Consider the following 22,115-nt stretch of genomic DNA (forward strand, 5'->3'; position numbering starts at 1 on the left):
CAGTACTGTACCTTGGAAGTGTTTGTTTTCGGAGATCTTAAAAGCTCTGTATTGAATGGTAATTAAATTCATCGTGAACTATTTTGAATCGTCAAGAGGAGTACGTTAGGAGTGTCCTTTTACCCTGTTTCCGTTTTTCTTGCTGTGAAACGTATTTGTGACTTTCGAGAGGTTTTGCTATGTCGGAGGAAACTCTTAAGCGGCTAGGAATTTCTAAGCAGTTCGATGCTTTCTCTTCCAAATATGGAAAAGTCATTCACATTTCAAAAGTAGGAAGGATTAAATCATAGGTTCGTCGGGGGCATCAACCTCTTGTGGAGGAAGGAGTTCTGAAAGGAGTTTTGTTGACTTTTTAAACTGTACAGTTTTTTTTGTCTATAACTCCAGCTTTCCGACTAAGTTTGCATAAGTAGATTATTGATGCCGGAAAAGGGCCTTGATATGATACGGCCGGATGACTCATGGAGAGCAATCCTCGATTACGTAATCTCAGCTTACGTAATTCCACTTGAGAAGGAACTAGTGTTCTCTACCTAGGTGTGCGTGTTCACTTAAACTTCGATCTTATTTGCGGAAGCGTTACCAAACATTTTCCTGGGAAACTTGTGGTGCAATTTTTTGCTAGTCCCAGTTCTTCTCATTGAACTGAAAAAGAAACAACTCGCAACAGCCCCCTCTCGGACAAAAGTAATGGCTTTTTACCTTCGACGCGTGGCATTCATAAATTGGTATATACTCCATGGGAGAATGCCATGGTTCCACCGGTATATATAATATATTATAATGTATTCCATACTATAAACACCTTTACAGGACTATACACATATAGGAGAATGCCATGGATGCACCAGTATAATATATTACACACCTTTACAGGGCTATACACATCTATACAGCACTATACACACCTATAAAGAGATATACACACCTTTAAAAAGCTATACACACCTAAACAGCGCTATACAGGGCTATACACACCTATAAAGGGATATACACACCTTTACAGAGCTATACACACCTATACAGCGCTATACACAGCTATAGAGGGCTATACACATCTATAAAGGGATATACACACCTTTACAGGGCTACACACACCTATACAGCGCTACACACATCTATAAAGAGATATACACACCTTTACAGAGCTATAGACAACTATACAGCGCTATACACAGCTATACAGGGCTATACACACCTATAAAGAGATATACACACCTTTAAAGGGCTATACACACCTATAAAGAGATATACACACATTTACAGGGCTATACACACCTATACAGCGCTATACAGGGCTATACACACCTATAAAGAGATATACACACCTTTACAGGGCTATACACACCTATACAGCGCTATACAGGGCTATACACACCTTTACAGTGCTATACCAGGAGCATAAGCTCCTGGCTATACACACCTATACAGCGCTATACACAACTTTACAGGGCTATACACACCTATAAAGAGATATACACACCTTTACAGGGCTATACACACCTATACAGTGCTATACACACCTATAAAGAGATATACACACCTTTAAAGAGCTATACACACCTATACAGCGCTATACACAGCTATACAGGGCTATACACACCTATAAAGAGATATAAACACCTTTACAGGGCTATACACACCTATACAGCGCTATACAGGGCTATACACACCTATAAAGGGATATACACACCTTTACAGAGCTATACACACCTATACAACGCTATACACAGCTATACAGGCCTATATATACATATCTATAAAGGGATATACACACCTTTACAGGGCTATACACACCTATAAAGGGATATACACACCTTTACAGGGCTATACACATCTATACAGCACTATACACACCTATAAAGAGATATACACACCTTTAAAAAGCTATACACACCTATACAGTGCTATACAGGGCTATACACACCTATAAAGAGATATACACACCTTTACAGGGCTATACACACCTATACAGCGCTATACAGGGCTATACACACCTATACATTGCTATACACAGCTATACAGTACTATATGCACCTTTACAGGGCTCTACACACCTAAACAGAGATAAACACACCTATACAGCGCTATACACAGCTATTCAGCGCTATACACGCCTTTACAGGGTTATACACTCCTATACATGGCTATGCACAGCTATACAGTGAAATACACAGCTATACAGGACCATACACAGCTATACAGGGCTATACACTCCTGTACAGGGCTATACACATATATACAGGGCTATACAGAGCTATACAAGGCTATACATAGTATACAGGGTTATACACACCTATTCAGCGCTATACAGGGCTATACAGAGCTACACACGACTATATACAAGGCTATACACAGCTATACAGTGCAATACACATCTATACAGGACCATACACAGCTACACGGGGCTATACACACCTTTACAGAGCTATACACACCTGTGCGTTGCTATACGCAGCTTCACAGTACTATACAGAGCTATAAAAGGCTATACACAGCTATACAGAGCAATCACACAGCTATACAGGGCTATACATACCTTTACCTGGCTTTACACACCTATACAGTGCTATACACACCTATACAGACCTATACAAGGATATACACAGCTATACAGAGCTATAGACAGCTATAGAGAGCTATACACAGTTATACACAGCTATATAGAGAGAGCTATACACAGCTATACAGGGCTATACACAGCTATGCAGGGCTATGCGCAGCTATACAGTGCTATATACACCTATACAGTGCTATACACAGCTATGCAGGGCTATACGCAGTTATACAGTGCTATATATAGCTATACAGCGGTATACGCCGCTATACAGGACTATAAACAGCTATAGCGCTTGTACTACTAAAGGTTCTTGCACTAGTTGAGGTCCCTGCACCACTTAGGTAGTACTTTAGGTACTCTTAATGCTTTTTTTACCAAGCAAGTACTAATACAACCGGAAAGTGCAAAAATTTAAATGAAATCTGGGTGGGAACCAATGAGCTTTGTTCTAGCCAATTTTAGCAGCCCATCCTTCTAAGGCTTTGAGAGAAGAAGAACGACCAACCATGAGCATTGAGGTGCTAAACCAAAATAGCTAAAGACAGAAAAAATTATGACTATACGACTAAGTTATAACTCAGGACCACTACCAATAATGCTCTCACCTGCAGGAACCCAGGCCAGGATTTATCTAGTGCCTACAAATTAGTAATTGCAACCATCTTCACGAGCTCCTTTTATCAGTTCTTTAAATTTACCATCAATACATTGGGATATCCCCCACTGTAGTACTACTGACATCAACCTTAATTATAAATAATCCAGAAATCCAAGGATTTTCTCGGAGCTGCTGTTAAATTATACCAAAAATTAGAGGAAGATGGTGAGGGCTAATGAGGGGGTGGCGGATATTTACTGCATGTGCAATATCATATCGTTTAAAAAATTTGAAATTTCGCTTTCCGTTACTGTTGTGATCGGAAAATTCATTAGCAATGTCAAGAAGAGAAGGTCTGTCTGTTCTCTCTAAGCTTTATAACTGTTTTAAGTATCGTCAGGTTAATAGAGCGTTCGTGGGTCATTGTTGAACGAAAGTATCGCCACTTGCATGCAACTTTTTATCACAATGTCTGTTAGTTAAATTATCCGCGCCTCTACACATTTTGTCAACTTATCACAATACACAGCGCACCATTCGCGTCGTATTTGATTCCAGTTGCGAGTTTGAAGGAATTTCATTGAACTAAGTACTTTTACCAGGCCCTGACCTGATGAATAACCTCATTGGTGTCCTCATGCGCTTTCGCAAATAGAATATAGCAGTAATGTGTGGTATCGAGCAAATGTTTCATTCATTCTATGTTGATCCATCCCATAGAGACTTCCTTCGTTTCCTATGGTTCAAAGGTAACGATCCGTCAAAGCCCATTATCAAATATCAGATGAATGTACACTTATTTGGTAATGGACCCAGTCCCACAGTCGCTACCTACGGCCTACGCAGAACAGCCATTGACAGCGAGGAGGAGTATGGCGAGGAGGCCAAAAAGTTCATTAGCCGTAACTTTTACGTCGATAATGGCTTGACCTCGCTTCCATCTACTCAAGGAGCGACAGACCTGATTAAGAGTGCGCAAGCTACCCTAGCCACAGCTAACCTCCGACTTCACAAAGTAGTTTCTAATTCTGTGGAGGTCATGGAAGCCTTCCCGGCCAAAGATCGGGCAAAAGACGTGCGTGACCTGGATTTACGCCACGACAGCTTGCCAGCTCAACTTTCGCTCGGGGTATTCTGGGACCTGGAAACAGATGCCGTTACCTTTAAGGTCTCTTTGCCGGAGAAGCCGTTCACAAGGAGAGGAGTATTGTCCATCGTCAACTCCGTCTACGACCCGCTCGGCTTTGCAGTACCGTTATGCTCCAAGGGTCAAGCAGCTTGTCCATATGGGAGAACAGACAAAGGAGAACAATACCCCCCTAGCTTGGGACGACCCCCTCCCTACCGCGGTGATAAATCGGTGGACACGTTGGAGAGACTCTCTCATAGAGTTGCAGAACCTTTCCGTGCCTCACTGTTACCGCCCTAAAGACTTCGGTAGCGTGACTAGACCGGAGTTATACGCCTTTTCCGACGCAAGCCAGGACGCTATTGGAGCCGCAGTCTAACTTCGCCAGTTCAATGAAGCAAACGAGGTGTCTATGGCTCTTGTCTACGGCCAAACAAGAGTCGCCCCGTTAAATCCGACGAGTATACCGCGTCTAGAACTGTGCGGAGCGGTCCTAGCTGTTTAAGCAGCCCAGAGAGTCATAAAAGAAATTGATCTGAAGATCTCTGACGTGATATACTACACCGATTCAAAAGTGGTACTTGGCTACATAACCAACGAGAGTCAACGGTTCTATGTGTACGTAGCCAATCGAGTCGAGCTGATTAGGAGCATGTCTACCCCGGAACAGTGGAGATATGTGGAGACTGATTTGAACCCAGCAGACCTAGCAACGCGCCAAGTCCCCTCAAGCAAGTTAATGAAGACAAGCTGGCTATTAGGCCCGGAGTTTCTGCGCAAACTGAAGAGAACTCCCACAACCGATGAAACGTTCGCGCTCGTCGCAAGCGACACTGAAGTCCGATAAGCAGTGTTCAGCGCCAGTGTAAATACGCACGAAGAGGAAGAACCAGACGTTGGAGCAGAGAGGTTCAAGAAATTTTCGTCACTTAAGTCTCTGCAGCGAACAGTCGCTAACCTTATTGTCGTTGTCAGAGAGTTCAAACACCGGAGAGACGCAGAAAGAGTTAACCTCAGGAGTAAAGCGCGTAATACACAAGGCAAACTCAGATCCCCGACAGTCGAGGAATGGGATCAGGCCCTGCGCGTCATAATCAGCAGCACGCAGAGAGAAGCGTTCAGTGGGTTGTTAAGCGACGCCAGAAAAGAACCCGAGCTACCGAGAGAAATCCAAAGTAGCGCCAAGAAGGCTCTCAAAGGCTCGCAGCTGTACCGTCTCGATCCGTTTCTAGACAGCCACAGGATCCTCTGCGTCGGAGGCAGATTAAAAAGAGCACAGATGGAGTATAATGAAAAAACACCTAATCGTACTACCGAAGTGTCACTATGACTCACAGCTAATAGCTAAACTCTATCATCATGAAGTACACCACCAAGGGAGACAGATCACAAGAGGTGCAATTAGACAAGCAGGTTTCTGGCTTGTTGGAGGCCGCCATGACGTAGTCACGAAGGTCATCGGAGCTTGTGTCCTATGTAAAAAGATAACTGAGAGGACCACACCTAGAACAGCGTATGGCCGACTTCCCGTCAGATAGAACCGAAGTCTGTCCCCCCCCCTTTACTAATGTAGGATTTGATGTCTTTGGCCCCTGGGCAGTGCAAACACGTAAGACTAGACGAGGAGGGGTAAACGCCAAGCGTTGGGGCCTAGTGTTCACGTGCCAGAGCAGCAAAGCCATTCACATCGAAGTCTTAGAAGCCATGGACTCCAGTGTCTTTATCTGTGCATTGAGGAGGCTCTTCGCATTACGAGGCCATGCTAAATTCCTCAGAGGCGATCGGGGTACAAATTTCATTGGAGCTAAGACGGAGCTTGACGCAGCAGCATCTGAGTTAGATGAGAAGAAAGTGGAGAAGTTCATAACAGAGTGCGGTTGCAAGTGGGAGTTTAACCCTCCCCATGCGTCACATTTTGGCGGTGTGTGGGAGAGGCAGATTAATACGATTTGCCGTGTATTGGATGCCATGTTCACTGAGTTAGGTCAGAGTCAGCTTTCACACAAATTGCTGGTGACACTGATGGCCGAAGTGGTGGCCATTGTAAACGCCAGGACGATAGCAGCACTGCCGTCTGACGCCGATGACCCACAGCCCCTGTCCCCTGCGATGTTACTCACTATGAAGACACGCCCAGCCAGACCCCCTCCAGGCCAGTTCATGCGCACAGATATCTACGCTCACCATCGATGGAGACGAGTCCAGTTCCTTGCGGAACAATTTTGGACTAGGTGGAGGAGAAAGTACTTGCAGAGCCTACAGCCGCGGCAAAAGTGGACGGAGACGCGGCGAGACCTGTGCGTAGGAGATATCTTTCTTGTGCGAGACGAATCACAACACCGTAACGATTGGCCACTGGGACGAGTGTCGGAAGTCCTGAGGAGCGACGGCGGTAGAGTGAGGAAAGTCAAAGTAAACGTGGTCAGAGATGGAGAAAGGAAAACCTACCTTAGACCAATTAAGGAGCTAGTTCTACTCCTGACCGACACAGCTGATCCAAACCAGCAGTAAACGCCAAGACAATATAAGTAGCAAGGATAAGAATCCTTGGGCGAGGAGTATGATGAAAAATGAACATTTAATCAAAGAGAACTTGATTACGTGATTAAGCTTAGTTTTGTTTTGATTTATATAAGATACGTTTTTGTTGTTTCATTTATCGAGTTTTTACGCCCCTATTTTCATGTACTATTGTTCACAGTTTCAATCAATATGTTGCCAGCCAATGTAGCCATTCCTGTTTTCTAATTGGTTTTACAACTGTACACGTCAATTGTACCCTTATCAGAGAACGCCCCTTAAGTTTTTGTGGAATTGGAGTTAGGAGATCTACGGAGCAACATCGGAGTTTCAGAGCAGATTTATCTTTTTCGGAGTTACGTAACGTTGAACTTTCTTATGCCCATTAGTCAGGAACAGACGTAAGTTTTAGCTTGTTGTATTCAGTTTTCGTTTTCCTTTCAATTTTGCTTCTTTTGTAATTAGTCTCGGCCCCCTTTTTAATCTTGTACATTGCAATTTCCCCTTTTAGTTTTCACCGCATGTGTACAATAATTAAGACGAGTTGGTGATCGTATTCAAATGCTGTTGAGTCAACTTGTGCTGTTGAATTTTATACTGTGGTTGACACTTCCCGATCTCCAGTGCGCAACACCCCGTGTCCGCTGACTGCGTACACGACACTGTGTATAGCTCTGCATAGCTGTGTATAGCTCTGTATAGCTGTGAGTAGCCCTGTATAGCTGTGTATAACTCTGTGTAGCTGTGTATAGCTCTCTATAGCTGTGTATAGCTCTGTATAGCTGTATATAGCCTTGTATAGGTCTGTATAGGTGTGTATAGCACTGTATAGGTGTGTAAAGCCCGGTAAAGGTACGTGTAGCCCTGTAAAGCTGTGTATGATCCTGTATTAAGCTGTGTATTGCACAGTATGGCTGTGTATAGCCTTGTATAGCTCTGTATAGCACTGTATGGCTGTGTACAGCACTGTATAGGTGTGTATAGCCCTGTAAAGGTGTGTATATCTCTTTATAGGTGGGTATAGCTGTGTATAGCGCTGTATAGGTGTGTATAGCTCTGTAAAGGTGTGTATATCACTTTATAGGTGTGCATAGCCCTGTATAGCGCTGTATTGGTGTGTATAGCCCTCTAAAGGTGTGTATAGCCCTGTAAAGGTGTGTATAGCCCTGTATAGTGCTGTATAGGTGTGTATAGCCCTGTAAAGGTGTGTATATCTCTTTATAGGTGTGTATAGCCCTGTATAGCGCTGTATAGGTGTGTATAGCCTTGTAAAGATGTGTATATCTCTTTATAGGTGTGTATAGCCCTGTATAGTGCTGTATAGGTGTGTATAGCTCTGTAAAGGTGTGTATCTCACTTTATAAGTGTGCATAGCGCTGTATTGGTGTATATAGCACTGTAAAGGTGTGTATATCTCCTTTTAGGTGTGTATAGCCCTGTATAGCGTTGTATAGATGTGTATAGCCCTGTAAAGGTGTGTATAGCCCTGTATAGCGCTGTATAGGTGTGTATAGCTCTGTAAAGGTGTGTATAGCCCTGTATAGCACTGTATAGGTGTGTATAACCCTGTAAAGGTGTGTATATCTCTTTATAGGTGTGTATAGCCCTGTAAAAGTGTGTATAGCCCTGTAAAGGTGTGTATATCTCTTTATAGGTGTGTATAGCCCTGTATAGCGTTGTATAGGTGTGTATAGCCCTGTAAAGATGTGTATATCTCTTTATAGGTGTGTATAGCCCTGTAAAGCGCTGTATAGGTGTGTTTAGCCCTGTAAAGGTGTGTATATCTCTTTATAGGTGTGTGTAGCTCTGTATAGCGCTGTATAGGTGTGTTTAGCCCTGTAAAGGCATTCAAAAGTTGTGTATATCTCTTTTAGGTGTGTATAGCCCTGTATAGCACTGTGTAGGTGTGTATAGCCCTGTAAAGGTGTGCATATCTCTTTATAGGTGTGTATAGACCTTTATAGCGCTGTATGGGTGTGTATGGCTCTGTAAAGGTGTGTATATCTCTCTATAGGTGTGTATAGCCCTGTAAAGGTGTGTAATATATTATACTGGTGCATCCATGGCATTCTCCTATATGTGTATAGTCCTGTAAAGGTGTCTATAGTATGGAATATATTATAATATATTATATATACCGGTGGAACCATGGCATTCTCCCATGGAGTATATACCCATAAATTACGCTACTAAAGTCCGTAAAGAAGCCTTTCTTCCTTCTCTTGTCGCTACCTGTAGGCGCTGTTTGAGCGATAGTAATAACACGATGAACACAGCCGATCTGAGCGACGCGTACAACGATATATTGCAATATGTGGAGCCAAACCTCTTCAGAAACTATGGAGGGAACACGAAATTTGGTGGAATGATTTCAACAGTGAAATGCCACGAAGACAACGTTTTAGTGAAAAAAGCTTTGAGCGAGGAAGGAAACAAAAGGGTGAGAAGATTGGGAGGAAAGATGGAAAGATTTCCGCACAGCCTTATGTTTATATAGTGACAAGTGCGTCACTATCAAACATACACAAACAACGAGCATATTTGATAAGCTTATGAGTAAGAAAAGCCATGTATGCATAATTAATGTTTGGAGCTGTGCGTAAATCTTACCAAATGGGTTTCTGACCGCGTAACGAATAGTTTTTAGTCACATAGGGGCAAAGTCCAACTGAAGTGCATGTCGGGGAAGTGAAGAGGGGAGTGGCATATTTTGAAACCCCTGGAAATATTTTAAGGAGTGTGCTGCCATACATACATGTTCTCAAACCTGATGTTTGTATCTGAGATGCTTGAGTCACAGTTTAGAATGTGTAATCACAGGTCACCAAAGCATATGTGACACAGGTTACCATGCAAGCGTGATTTAAGAGTTTGTATGGAGTTATAAATTAAATCGAAATTTAGGCAACAATTTTCCCTGAAAAACCCACCAGAAATATACTTAAGTCTGAAAAAGCTTACCCGCTGTGTTTTGCTGTGTTTTCAATGCTCTTCAGTGCTTCCAAATGCTGTTTTGAGCAGTTTATCTCTCAGCAGCTGGTCCATGTGCATCACTGTATTATGTTAATTGAAAGGTAGGAAAGTACAAGGCGAATTTCAATGAAATATGGCCCGTCATTTAAGGAGAGCGCTTCGAAAACCTCGCTAAAATTTGCTTGAAACTTAAGCTCTCGCTTACCTGCCTCACCATATGGCAAGAAGGATGATGTGCGGTCCCTCCTGGGTAGCTCATTTATGGAGGAGTTCATTTATTGAGACACAGGCCTTCGTTGAAAACAAAGTTCATTTCAAATCGGGTGCCATTTTTGCTGAAACATTTAAAGTAATGTATGAAGGTAGATGTAAATTGGAATTTTCCAGATGGGTGGGGGTTTGGGTTGGTGGGGTCTTACATACAGAAAGAATAATTATTCCTTCCATTGGGGGTGGTGGTGGAAGGGGGGGGGGGTATGGATATTTTCTAGAACTACACAAAGTGTACTTACGTAGTTTGGTTATTTCTCTTTCCCTCTTTGGCTTTTTGTTTTTAGATGCAACAATATGTTCCATGTATATGTACTATTACCTACCTTGATATTGATAATTTATTGGTTTTTCTTTTAGGTCCTTGTTGTTGATGCTGGAGGGTCTTTGCGACGTGGCATGTTAGGTGACAATCTTGCTGCAATGGCTGTCAAGAATAACTGGACAGGAGTACTAATGTATGGCTGTATAAGAGACTCAGAAGAGATTGGGAAAATGGAGCTGGGTGTTGCAGCTCTAGGAACAATGCCGTTGAAGTCTATTAAGAAAGGTCAAGGGGATAGAGACATCCCAGTGCGGTTTGGAGGAGTTACCTTTATGCCTGGACACTATGTTTACTGTGATCCTGATGGTATCATTGTTTCACCCAAAGAACTAACACTCCCTCCACCAAAGTTGTGAGGCCTGTGCCTGGTTATCAGACAGTCTGTCTCTAAAGCCTAGTTTTCATATAATTTATATGCCACTGATAAACATGCAACAAAGCCTGCAATACTACCACATGCTGGGATACTAAACATTGAAGCATATGAGAACAAGAGCCAATGACACCAGGAGATATTCCAGGCCTTAGTCTCTGACGTGCCTGCGAAGTTGGTTCAAGTTCAACTTTGCAGGTACATCAGCAATTCTTCTGGCATGCCAAATGAGAATGTACTTGGCAATACCCATGTGGTGAAATCTATGCCAGAATTAACTAAATATCAAATTCACAGAAAGCATTGATTGAATATTGTGTAAATAATAAAAAAAAGCATTGAGCCCAAATACGAAGTTGTGAAGCAAGCTTTCCAAATTCGTTGGCAGTATGTTGCAGGGATACTTGGGGCTCCACTGTAAATGAAAATGAATGTTGCCAGCAATGTTGCAGGTTCTTCAGGGGCACACGAGAACAAGGCTTAACGATGACAAGTAAGCTAGAACTTAACCCTTTAAGCCCTAACAGTGATAAGCGTCAAGTTTCTCCTTGAAATACCATTGCTTATTCAACCCCTGAGGTCATGCGAATTAAGGAATTGATCACTTAAGGTGAATTTGCATTGATATTTTAATGACTTCTCCCCAGTAATTTTATTAGAAGAGTATTGCCGCGCAAGATAGGAGTATTTGTTCTTTGACATAATTTAGGAAAAACAAACTAAGGTTTCGAGATGCTCCACTTGATCCATTTCATATTCACTTTCTACATATTTACTGTAATTATTGAAAACAATCAAAAAACCTTACACTAAATATTGCAATTACTATTGATGCAACGTGTCTCGTTACATGATGCTTTTTTAAGACCTGTTTCATTCGTTTTTGCCATCGATAAGAATTGCCTCAGACTTTTGATTACTTTGGCCAGCTCTGACATCTCTTTTAGAGGTCAGTGAAAGCCTTGATCACAGGCTCGTCTCATAATTTATTTTTTCTCTCTTCACTAACAGCTCATTTTTATTTGCAAACATTTGGCTTCACAACTGAGTACATGTATGCAAAGTGGAAACTATAGAATCCTGATTTTTGGACCTTCTTGTGGGTAAAACATCAAACTCAAATTCCTTGTTTGTGCCAATTAATGATAATTCTGAAGACAAGAATGCTATTTGATTTAAAAGAGAAAGTGTAAGAACACTATGATGCTTGTACTTGTGACTGAAGAGGCTGCCCACAACATTAATTAAACCACAAATAAAAGCTTATATTTTCATCCAAATAGTAGTTAAAGGTGTGCTTTTAATGCCTCTAAGCCTCGATCCTGATGAGATTAGCCAGTCTGACAGGGTCCCAAGTGACTCAAATTGAGTTTACGGTAACTGATCAGAGGCCCTAACTTAAATTGCATAGCACAACATCAGTTTCTATTGAATTTTTAGGGTCCAATATTCCCTGATTTGGATCTGGAGATAATAAAGTTACTTGGCAAAGCTTGCTAATAATATTTTATTAATGGTTTTGTCTGTCATTGAGGCTAGTATGTTTTTAAGTGCCATTTTACTCTTCTTCAATTTGGGAAATAACCTCAAACTTGAAACGGCAAGTCTTTGAACCACAATGAATTCTCATTCCATTAAATATCTGACTTTAATCACCTACAGTCGCAGGTGGTTAGATGACTTTGTTCCCAGGGTCTCCAGGGCGGTAACCAGGCTTTCATGATAGGGAAGGTAAGTTATGCGAGCACCCAGAATTTTTTTGGCCTCTAATCCATATCCATATCCATTCTTATACACCATATCCAATATGTGGCAAGTGCCTTGTCTTGGCTAGACTGCAAGCAGTCCCTTTCTGGATAGTCAGGAGGTCGCGAGAAATAGAGCGTACCCTCTCGACTAACCAGAAAGGGACTGCTTGCAGTCTAGCTATGTCTTGCCTCATGCCAGCTCTGTCCCTAGTCTCCCCTTCCTTGACCCCAAAAATCTGCACTGAATCATTGAGGGGTAGGGAGAAGAAACAGTTGACTTCTCAAGCTATAAATTAAAATATCAGAGATGTTCGTTACATTTTGCTGCATGGTCTAACTACTTTCAATACCATTGAGTTATTCCAGAAAATACCCATTTATGATTTACATTTAACACTGCTTGTCTCTTTAGGGCAGTTTTCATGTGTAAACAGAGCTTGTGTACAAATATTTCATTTGCTTCCATCAAGAATAAGAAATAGTAATGAATTCAGTGAGTTTAAGAAGCAGACTAGATGCCATTCCATGCACTAGGTTTATGTAGCTGTATTATTTTGTATTCTTCTGCCTGACCGTGGGAGGATTAGCTTTAAACAAACTTTTGAAAAGCTCAAAAAGCTACAGAAATAGCAACGATAATTAATAAAAAGTTTTCAGAAAATTTAAAACATTCATAAGTGACTAGTTAAGCGAATCAGAAGAAAACTTTTAGTTACTTTTTGTTGACAAAAAACGCCGGGAAAATATGATGCCTTAAAAGGGTAACTTTTCTAAAGGAAATAGAGACCTCCCCCGATCTCTCCCATCCTATGCCCTACCCTACCCCCACAAGTCACGCGGTCCACACCTAATATGGTAATCACTCCGACCGAGCAAGGAAGGCACATGAAAGGTATGATAGAGTTTGTGACAGGAACGTACGGAAGGGTTTTGGGAGATTTGCAGTGACTTTTGCGGAACCAAGAAGCCTCACTCCCCTGAAATAAACCGCGCATATCGTCCCGGAAGCCATGGCAGATGATTCCGTGGAGGTAGAGTCTGGCCTCTTAGGTAATTGAAGTATTTTCACACGGTTTCTTCAGCATCCATCCCTCGTGCTTCCGTCAAAAATTTTATATCACTTCGATTCTTCATCGAGGCCCAAGTTTGTGAAATTTTCTCTCGTTTATGCTATCATGTCCACAGAAAATGTACAGGTGGCCATAAGACGAAATATAGAATTGGCCTTTGTCAAGAAAGCGAAAATAGAGTTCAAGGGTGATCGTTCTGAAGCCCGAATTTTGGTGAGTACAATTCCATTGATCGAGTTTTGTGTTCGATTTTTGATCTAGAAAGTTATCTTTGTTATCTGTTGAAAAGTAATATTAAGCTTTCATTTTTTATAAAAGATGACATGTGAAAGGTTTCGTGCTCCAGGAATCTTGATTTCGATACCAGTTGTTTGTTTTTGGCGTCTTTGGTCTACCTTTCTGTCGAGTCAAAACATTCCGCTGCTATTCATTGTATCGTCAAACAAAACAACGCTATGGGTAACGTGCTTAAACTCTTCGCCGAGACCAATCGATCACCGGGAAAGCGCTGTTAAAATAAAAACCCATCTTATTCTAAGACCTTTTTGTTTTTGTACTATTTCAGCTATGTCTATTAAAGCGTAAGCCTAGGTTTACCGGGGAATTATATAATGTCTGTATTAGATGTTATTTTAGAGATCATTAGCTTTGATCTTCATGCTAACCTGCTAAGCTAACAATATTACGAGAGGTTGGTTTTGGGTGTGTGGGATTTGTCAAGATTATTTCTTTCGAAAGCTCACATAACTCCTTGTTTCGCTTGAATTCATTTATTTGTACTTTGTTAATTATCTGTTGTGTTTTCTTACCTGAAAAGTAGTTCTTCGATGTTTATTTGATTTAATGCTCAATCATCAAATTATATCTTGCATTGTTCAAAAGTGTGAATTGATGTCATATCTTCTTTTAAAAATATTGAAAGGGGCGCTGCACCAACGTGAACAATATATTGACAAATTATGTCTAATGTGTCGGGAAATAAAATAAAGCTCGTTGATGAGATTAAATATTCAAGGTGCAAATATTTATATCCAGTAATTTTTTTATGTTAATGAATTTATTTGTGCTTTTTAAAATGTTAAGTTACTGTTAAATCAGTTGTAAACAGAGTCACTTATGGGGAAAATTGACTAACTGCGTATCTGTGACCAAATACTACTGTTTCTATTGTGATGAGTCTTACCCCGGGGTGAAGAATTCATGCAGAGCTAAAACACCTCTGGCATTAAATTTCGTAATTTACATCAAAGGAGGGCTTGTATTTGGCTTAGAGAGGGATTTCTTTGAAATAACAAATACATGCCCAGACTAATAAAAATTAGTAGTTAAAAATAATTGGGTTTGGATATTTTCTGGAACTGTTCATTGTTAGTAGTTAGTGCATAAGAGTTTTGACTTTCATCTGGAAGAGAAGATGGTTGGTATTTGGTCTTTGTTTCCTCAGACAAGAAACTGTAGTCTACATTGGCTTTCTCTACCCAAAAACCAAGGGTTAACGCACCAACCGTGTGCGGCACATTGCAGTCGATATATGACTTCTTATTGATGGCACTGACTAGTTACATGTACATTTTCTTAGATGTTCATGTTTTCAGTTCATATTATTTAATAGAAATATTAACTTTTGAATTTTGGAAAATATCTATTTATGTATACTTATGCATAATATTTTATTGCTGATATTCATGTAAAATTGATTCATTTACTGTTACTTTCATTTTCTTTAAGATTGTAATGTGCTGTTGAAAACAGCAATGTTGACACCTGCGCAATAAAATTATTACAATTTTTATTATGATTACCTCTTACTAACCGAGTTCGAAGTCCATACTGTAAGTTATGGATCCTCGTTTTTTTCCAAGTGCATTTAGTGCACGGGCCATAAATCAACGGGAAAAAACCATAACATACAGTATGGACTGAGAAAATGGGGTTAGTAAGGTAATTTATTATATCTCTGAGGTTAACTGGGTCCACGGGAAAGGAAAACTTTCAAATTTAGTGGGGAGTGACATACGGCTTGCAAAATTGACCAATACTGAGAGATACAATAAATACATGTTACTGACAGGACCTATGCTTTAAATTTCAGGCCCTCTCTGCACACAGGTTCTATGTTCTTACCTGTTCCAAGAATGGATGCAAGGTCTAAATATATAACTTTAAGTTCCAATTGAAGGGGTGCGCGGAATAAGGCCCTTAGTGACTTTTGATGTAAGATCAAATTCTCCTTTTGTTCCACAAGTGAATACAAGGCAGTTTGGAAGGAGAATCTAGCAAATGATCAGAAGTCACTTAGGGCTTTTTTCCAGGCACCCCTTCAATTGTGGTCAGCATTTATTTCTCCTTTACTGCCAGAAAGATCATTTCCTTTACCAAGTTGTGGGACTTTAAGAAACTATGATGGCAACGGCAACGAAAATGTCACTTGAAAATCTTACTAAGTATTACTTGTACATACTACTTTAATTGCGGTTGTTCCAATTCGTTTGACTTTCCTAATGTGGCCAAACTATACAGTAACAGAACAGATGGAAAACAAGGTCCGAGTTGGGATGGAAAATGAAAAAATTACTAACTGTTGTGTGCTCACATTCTCCATAAAACCTTGAATTTGGTCATTTCATGTTGTTTGGCTGAGTACAGCAAAGAAATGTATCAAAATTTATAACACGTGTAGGGTTTTTATTTTTCTCATTTAATCCTATTGCCTTGACATTCTCGTTGCCATGGCCATAGTAGCTCCTTAAACTCCCTAATATCACAACTTGGTAAAGAAAATGATTACTGCCGATAAGATGTCTTGATATTCTTATAAATTTTCCCAACTATTACTATAAAAAATAAATGGAGAACATTGAGGAGATGTTTCTTGATATTGGGGCTTAAAGGGATTCTAAACTATAATGTTTTTATTATTTTTGTTTCTTAAGTTGTTACTATAGTGTAATGAAATCTTTTTGCTCACACTCAGCTTAATTATATACCAACAAACTAACAGCAATGAAAATGTCTTCATGAATCTCTTACAGTACAGTTCAAATGTAAGTTGACACTAATACAACCTTGGCTCTATCCTTAAAACTTGATTCTCATATCTTGAAATTCAAGAAGCTTGAGTTTTGAAACAAGAGAATCAAGGATCGAGAATCAATGATCGAGACTCAAGAACAAGCTGTTTTTTTTATGTTTTTGAAACTTGCTTGGTCTTCATGATCAACATGCTTTGACTTGATTGACACATACAGTGCCCATGCGTGAGCTGCGAGCTGAGTAAATGAGAACGATGTATTATTCAGTAAGTGACACAGGCATACTCGGAAATCAGGAGACGAACCTAAGACCTTCCGATTACTAGTTAGGATGCTCTACCACTGAGCTACAGGAGACTCATGGGATCTAAGGCCAACATCCTGCATACACATGACATTACAATCCTAGCAGTATGCAGGATGTTTGTCTCATGAACCTAGTTTAATGGCCTTAGATCCCATGAGTCTCCTGTATCTCAGTGGTAGAGCATCCGAACTAGTAATCGGAAGGTCTTAGGTTCGACTCCTGATTTCCGAGTATGCCTGTGTCACTTACTGAATAATACATCATTCTCATTAACATCATTATCATTGTCATCATTGTCATCATCGTCCTTGTCAAAGCACCAAGTCTGAGGATACGTGAGGCCATGTCAGTTCTTTCCACTTTCCACTTTCTGTCGCCAATCCACTCTGTCAACACCATGCAGTGTTTCAGTTATTGAGATATAATATAGTTCTGTCAGTAAGGACTGGGGGTCAGGATTTTCTCTGGTTGTTATGAGTGGGAAGCCTGGATACTTTGACAGAAAAACAAAGCCTTAACACTTTTTCGATGGTGATGACTTGCATGTACATGTAATATGAAAGATTTAGCTGTGATTAAAATGCTGTTTTGTTCCCATGAATGTAGATAAGTATAGGTCTGATCAGATGTAGGTTTCTTATTTGGTCAGCTCTAAATCAACACTTCTAGTTTCTTTTTACATGTACATGATCTACATCCACATTCCCCCTGCAAACCTTAAATTGCATCAGTTCTTGTTGTCCGATTGTAGGTGGACTTCAGCATGCATATTTTGGAAATACAGAAAATTGAAAGCAGTAAACCTCTTTTGGTAAGTCAACTTCCATATTGTACAGTTATTCTGTGGGTACAGTTAGTGTGTGATCTTAACTTTTCAATAGTTCAGTCTAGCCAAGTACCAATCTTGATGTATATGGTGTAAAACGTATTGGGCATGGTAATCATGAAAATTGTTGTTTTTGGACTGGGGTAGTAAGGTTGAAGTAATGATATTTACATGTGGAATAAATAATTTATTCCCTTCGTAGGGCAAAGCCTTTTTTTAATTGCTACTTGATTGTGAGTGTTTATTTACTGTGGGTGAAAACTCCGAACACATTTAATATTTAATTCCCAATTGATCTTGTTATTAAAAAGCCTAATCTTGCCTCATATTGGCATTGAATTTAAATTGCAGTTTTTTAAAGTCAGCTTGTCCTGACGCTCCCACTAACCCCCTGTCCAACACCATTGTCAATGTAGTGGCAAAAACCAAGAATTCATTACGAAATCGCGCCCATTGAAACACGTCGCCCGATAAAAGTGGGGTACCATGATGCTTTGCGAACATTACAAAGCGTGCCGCTAGTGGCGGTATCTTTTGTCTCGCAGCATGAATTCTGAAGAGTGTTCGTTTATTTGTTTGCACAAGAAGAAGGCGTTTACGTATGGAAACGTAGCAGCGCCCTTTGAAAGGAACGTATTAAAGTTCTAACATCGAATGTGGTTGATTTGGGATCCTTTAAATCAAAATTTTTGCTTGGAATCGCAGTATATTGCCATAAAAACACACTTTGTTGATTGAAAATTACATTTACTTGATTCCGCCGTACCGCTCGATTATGCAAATTACTTTCAATTCACTGGAGACAGTGATTATCTGTTTTCCTCCCTTTTTATCGCAATGATAGCGTACATAATGCCCATTCTTATTGGGAACTGTCGTTTGTCATCGAATAACCTAAAAATCATCGCTTCCTTGATAGCACAGGGCAATTTTTTATTCATTTTAGTTTAGTCACGCAACTTCTGCTGATAAACTTCACCTTCCGTTCTTTTGTGCTGCGTTATTTTTCTATTGTCTTTCAATGAATAGATGCGTTCCGCGAATTGTCACTTTAACAATACCATACACAAAAGACTGCTGTGATTGACGTGCAAAATGAAGCTCATTTGCATTTTACGAGCGACGTGTTTCAATGGGCGCGATTTCGTAATGTAAACTTACAGCCCAGCTGGAAATGACAGTTGGTTATCAGACTTTGTTAAATTATTTTTCTAAAATTTCTGCTAATTCTTAAGTTTGCATTGACACCATGTCTGGCAAAAAAAGGTGACTTGGAATTTGTCTTTAATGTGTTAACTGGTAGCTTTTATTTTGGACTCTCAATTATCCGGACTTTTTATTCAAGTCCCAACGAGTTCAGATAATCAAGGTTCGACTGTATAGGAATTTGAGTTCCTCCTCTAAAATTTCTAAACAGAATAGAACCCCTTTTTTTTTTATCAAAGTTCATAGTCAAGAGCGTCTTTCAGCTTCCTGCTATTTAACTCAGTACATAGATGTATTATTTAAAAGTTATTTGTCTTATTATTGTACATGTACTTTACAGTTAAGATGTTATTTTTGCTGATAACAAAAGAAGGTCTCAAGTTGACAATTATTTATTTTTCTTGCTAGTTAACACTATTATGCGGTGACAAGTCATATTATTTCCGAGCTGCCCAGCCCAAGGACACTACAGAGATTATTGCCCATATTTTGGCCTCACTGAAATCTAACTTTCCGTCTGGTAGCCCAGAGTAAGTATCTAATGTGTGCACGTAGCTTTATGCATGTTGTACAAATTTTAATATGCACATAAACTTCTATGTCTTAAGAAGACACCAACATAGCAATGTCGGTCTATTGTTAGTATGCAATCACCTTTTTACATCAAAATTATATGGAAGGTCACAAATGAACTGATGGTGGCTACTATAGCTAGGAGAGCCCTAGGTATACTGGAGTCCAATCTTACCTTTAGTTAGCATTAATTGATTAATTTACACAGTGTAAATTACAGCTGTCTCAAAATTATATTATTTTGCTTTACTGTTATAAAAGTTTAGTGAAATAATGTCTTTGAGGAGCAGTGTCCATGCCCACTTGTCCGTTAGGGAAAAAAGACATTCAATAGTCCAGTGTGGTTAGTTACTAGTTAATTAGACTGTAGGCAGAAAAAAAATACCAACTGCTGATACATTTGAGAGGGTGGAATACGGACAAAAAGTTAGTCTGTTGTTCACAGAATGACACTTCACAGATCTCAAGATACTGAACACACTTGCCGGCTGACTATTAACTTGCCTGGATCACTCATTTGCAATACTTTATTCATCATCATCATCATCGTCATCATCATCAAAATAATAATAATAATAATAATAATAATAATAATAATAATAATAATAATAATAAGTATATATAAGTCTTTATTTCCTCACAAGATAAAAAATACATATCTCATGTCACAATATTTGAGTAAAAAGTACCTACATCTAAGTTATTTACATTTAAAATACGCTCACATAGTTAATTAATTGTATTTAAAAAATAGGGGATTATTAACATAAGAGTTCTTGAATCTATCTGTATTAACTTTCGGATACTGACTTGTTTGATTCCTTAAATGCTAAGTCGATACTTTCTTCTTGGGTATTAAATAGTCCTCTTAGAGGGTGTCGGTCTATGCCAGATACCTTACAATTGTGTTTAACGCAGTAAGAACTCACCCCTAATACAAATTGGAGTCAAGATCTATTGTATGGGACAATGAACGAATGAATGAATGAATGAATGAATGGATCTTGGGACACGTATCTGGCATCCCCCATAGATTTTGCAGGGGCGGATGACATCATCACCAACTTGGTAAAGGAGAGAGAGAGCCTGGGATCGAGATCATCGAACGCACTCCTTAATCTTTGATTATTAGAAGTACTTTTATATAGAGCACTATTGATGTACATGGCTGTTTTTTTCTGTAGTGTAACTTTCTTTCCTTTTCATCTTCAATAGCCGTTTTTTGAGGGTGGTGTATGGGCCACCAGAGGAAAGTGATGAGAGGCAAGCACATGTGACGACACTTGTCAATAATCTACGGAACACAGAAGGAGATGTAGAGACTGGGCCTTGTGGTGAGTGTTACATTCCCTGTCAGTACATTGAGTGACACTAAGTTCAGATGCTGAGAAAGTTGTTGTTAGTGGCTTGAACACAAGTCAAATTAAACCGGCAAAGTTTTGGCACGATTTCTCTGTATTATTAATTAACCTCATCACTGACTTTTTTGATTTGTGGTACTACATGTATAAGCCATCCAAGGTTGTGTATCACACTGTCCTTGCATGCAGGCCAGTGAAGTCATTGCTAAAAAATAACGTGTGGGAGTTTGTCAAAAACTAGTAAACTACATTGTAGCCTAGGCTTGAATTTTATCATCTGAGGCAAAATTACGGTGAATATTAATTACAGCAAATTTACAATATTTTATCTAAATGCTGAAGGGATTTACAGTGAAACCTCTCCTTACGGACACCTCTCTGTTATGGACAGTTGACTTGGGTCTCTGAGAGACCGAAATCCATATAAAGCCTACTTCTCTAAAACGGACACCTCTATTATAATGATACGGACACTTACATGTATTCCTGTCCCCTTGGTGTCCGTAATAAAGAGGTTTGATGGTGCTTCATTATTTTTTCCCTCCATTGCTAGGTGGATTTTCGAAAGTTTATGTTTCGTTGAGTGATTACTATGGACATCCCCATTTGGAGGAAGTTGTTTGGGTATGTACATCATAATGTTGTTTAAAAAAAAATTCTCTGAAGCCTGGTTTTCACCAGAGATTAACAAGCACAAGTTTAAAACAGCATGGAGGCCTGGGCAGTAAAAATGGCTACATCAAAAGCATGGGTAGAAACAAAGAAAAATAAGTCATTCTTTTTTCTAGTTTTCACTCTCAAACGTCACAATACAAATTTTAGTGTAAGCCCATGTGTCATTGTTGAGCCCATTGTCACAGTGAAAAGTGAAATGTTTGATGATTAAAACTAGTGATAAAAAGGAATGATGTTTCGACCCTTCTGAGGTCATTTTCAAGTTATGAGAAAGCAATTGAAAATTAGCATAATTTATGTAAAATTTAAAACATGGAAATCAGCGTAGCGCAATGGCCTGCTACAGTGTAGTTGCCTTACGGTGAAGGCAATCAGATCCCTGCAGTGAAAATCCCTCAAAGATATCTTGCTATGATAAATCTTCTTTATGTTTTCAACTTTAGGATGTTGACACAATCTATTTATCACTCAATACAAAAGAATTGAACATCCAGGACTTCGATCATTTAGACCAAAAGTAAGTCATATTCTAAGTAAGTATTGTTGTCACTTACATTGTTGAATGGATC

At 39.7% G+C, this 22,115-nt stretch overlaps 4 protein-coding genes across 15 annotated transcripts in view; all 4 read left to right on the top strand.

The window, feature by feature from the left end:
• The first annotated feature begins 3,825 nt into the window (after positions 1-3,825).
• On the top strand, positions 3,826-4,587 carry LOC146480266 (uncharacterized). Its single transcript, XM_085109369.1, has one exon. The coding sequence runs from the start codon at positions 3,826-3,828 to the stop codon at positions 4,585-4,587; it is 762 nt and encodes a 253-aa protein (XP_084965495.1).
• A 1,215-nt stretch (positions 4,588-5,802) lies between these two features.
• Positions 5,803-6,798, top strand: LOC146480267 (uncharacterized). Its single transcript, XM_085109370.1, has one exon. The coding sequence runs from the start codon at positions 5,803-5,805 to the stop codon at positions 6,796-6,798; it is 996 nt and encodes a 331-aa protein (XP_084965496.1).
• A 2,189-nt stretch (positions 6,799-8,987) lies between these two features.
• On the top strand, positions 8,988-12,028 carry LOC146480268 (uncharacterized). Its single transcript, XM_085109290.1, has 2 exons — positions 8,988-9,247; positions 10,411-12,028. The coding sequence occupies exons 1-2, from the start codon at positions 9,074-9,076 to the stop codon at positions 10,729-10,731; spliced, it is 495 nt and encodes a 164-aa protein (XP_084965416.1). The 5' UTR covers positions 8,988-9,073; the 3' UTR covers positions 10,732-12,028.
• A 1,340-nt stretch (positions 12,029-13,368) lies between these two features.
• Positions 13,369-22,115, top strand: part of LOC146480269 (F-actin-uncapping protein LRRC16A-like) — a 66,160-nt gene continuing 57,413 nt past the window's right edge. For 9 of the 12 annotated variants that reach the window (XM_085109412.1, XM_085109416.1, XM_085109418.1 and 6 more), the window contains exons 1-8: positions 13,370-13,546; positions 13,682-13,779; positions 15,659-15,712; positions 17,657-17,716; positions 19,346-19,467; positions 20,726-20,844; positions 21,425-21,495; positions 21,990-22,063. In XM_085109412.1, the coding sequence (XP_084965538.1) occupies positions 13,507-13,546; positions 13,682-13,779; positions 15,659-15,712; positions 17,657-17,716; positions 19,346-19,467; positions 20,726-20,844; positions 21,425-21,495; positions 21,990-22,063 (638 nt within the window). In that variant the 5' untranslated portion in view covers positions 13,370-13,506. Of the gene's footprint in view, positions 13,547-13,681; positions 13,780-15,658; positions 15,713-17,656; positions 17,717-19,345; positions 19,481-20,725; positions 20,845-21,424; positions 21,496-21,989; positions 22,064-22,115 lie in introns of those variants that run through there. The other 3 variants (XM_085109424.1, XM_085109413.1, XM_085109423.1) reach the window with 3 other exon arrangements.

Source organism: Pavona decussata, unplaced genomic scaffold (genome assembly GCF_977016875.1).
Source record: "Pavona decussata unplaced genomic scaffold, jaPavDecu1.1 SCAFFOLD_53, whole genome shotgun sequence".
In the NCBI taxonomy this organism is placed as follows: Eukaryota; Metazoa; Cnidaria; class Anthozoa; order Scleractinia; family Agariciidae; genus Pavona; species Pavona decussata.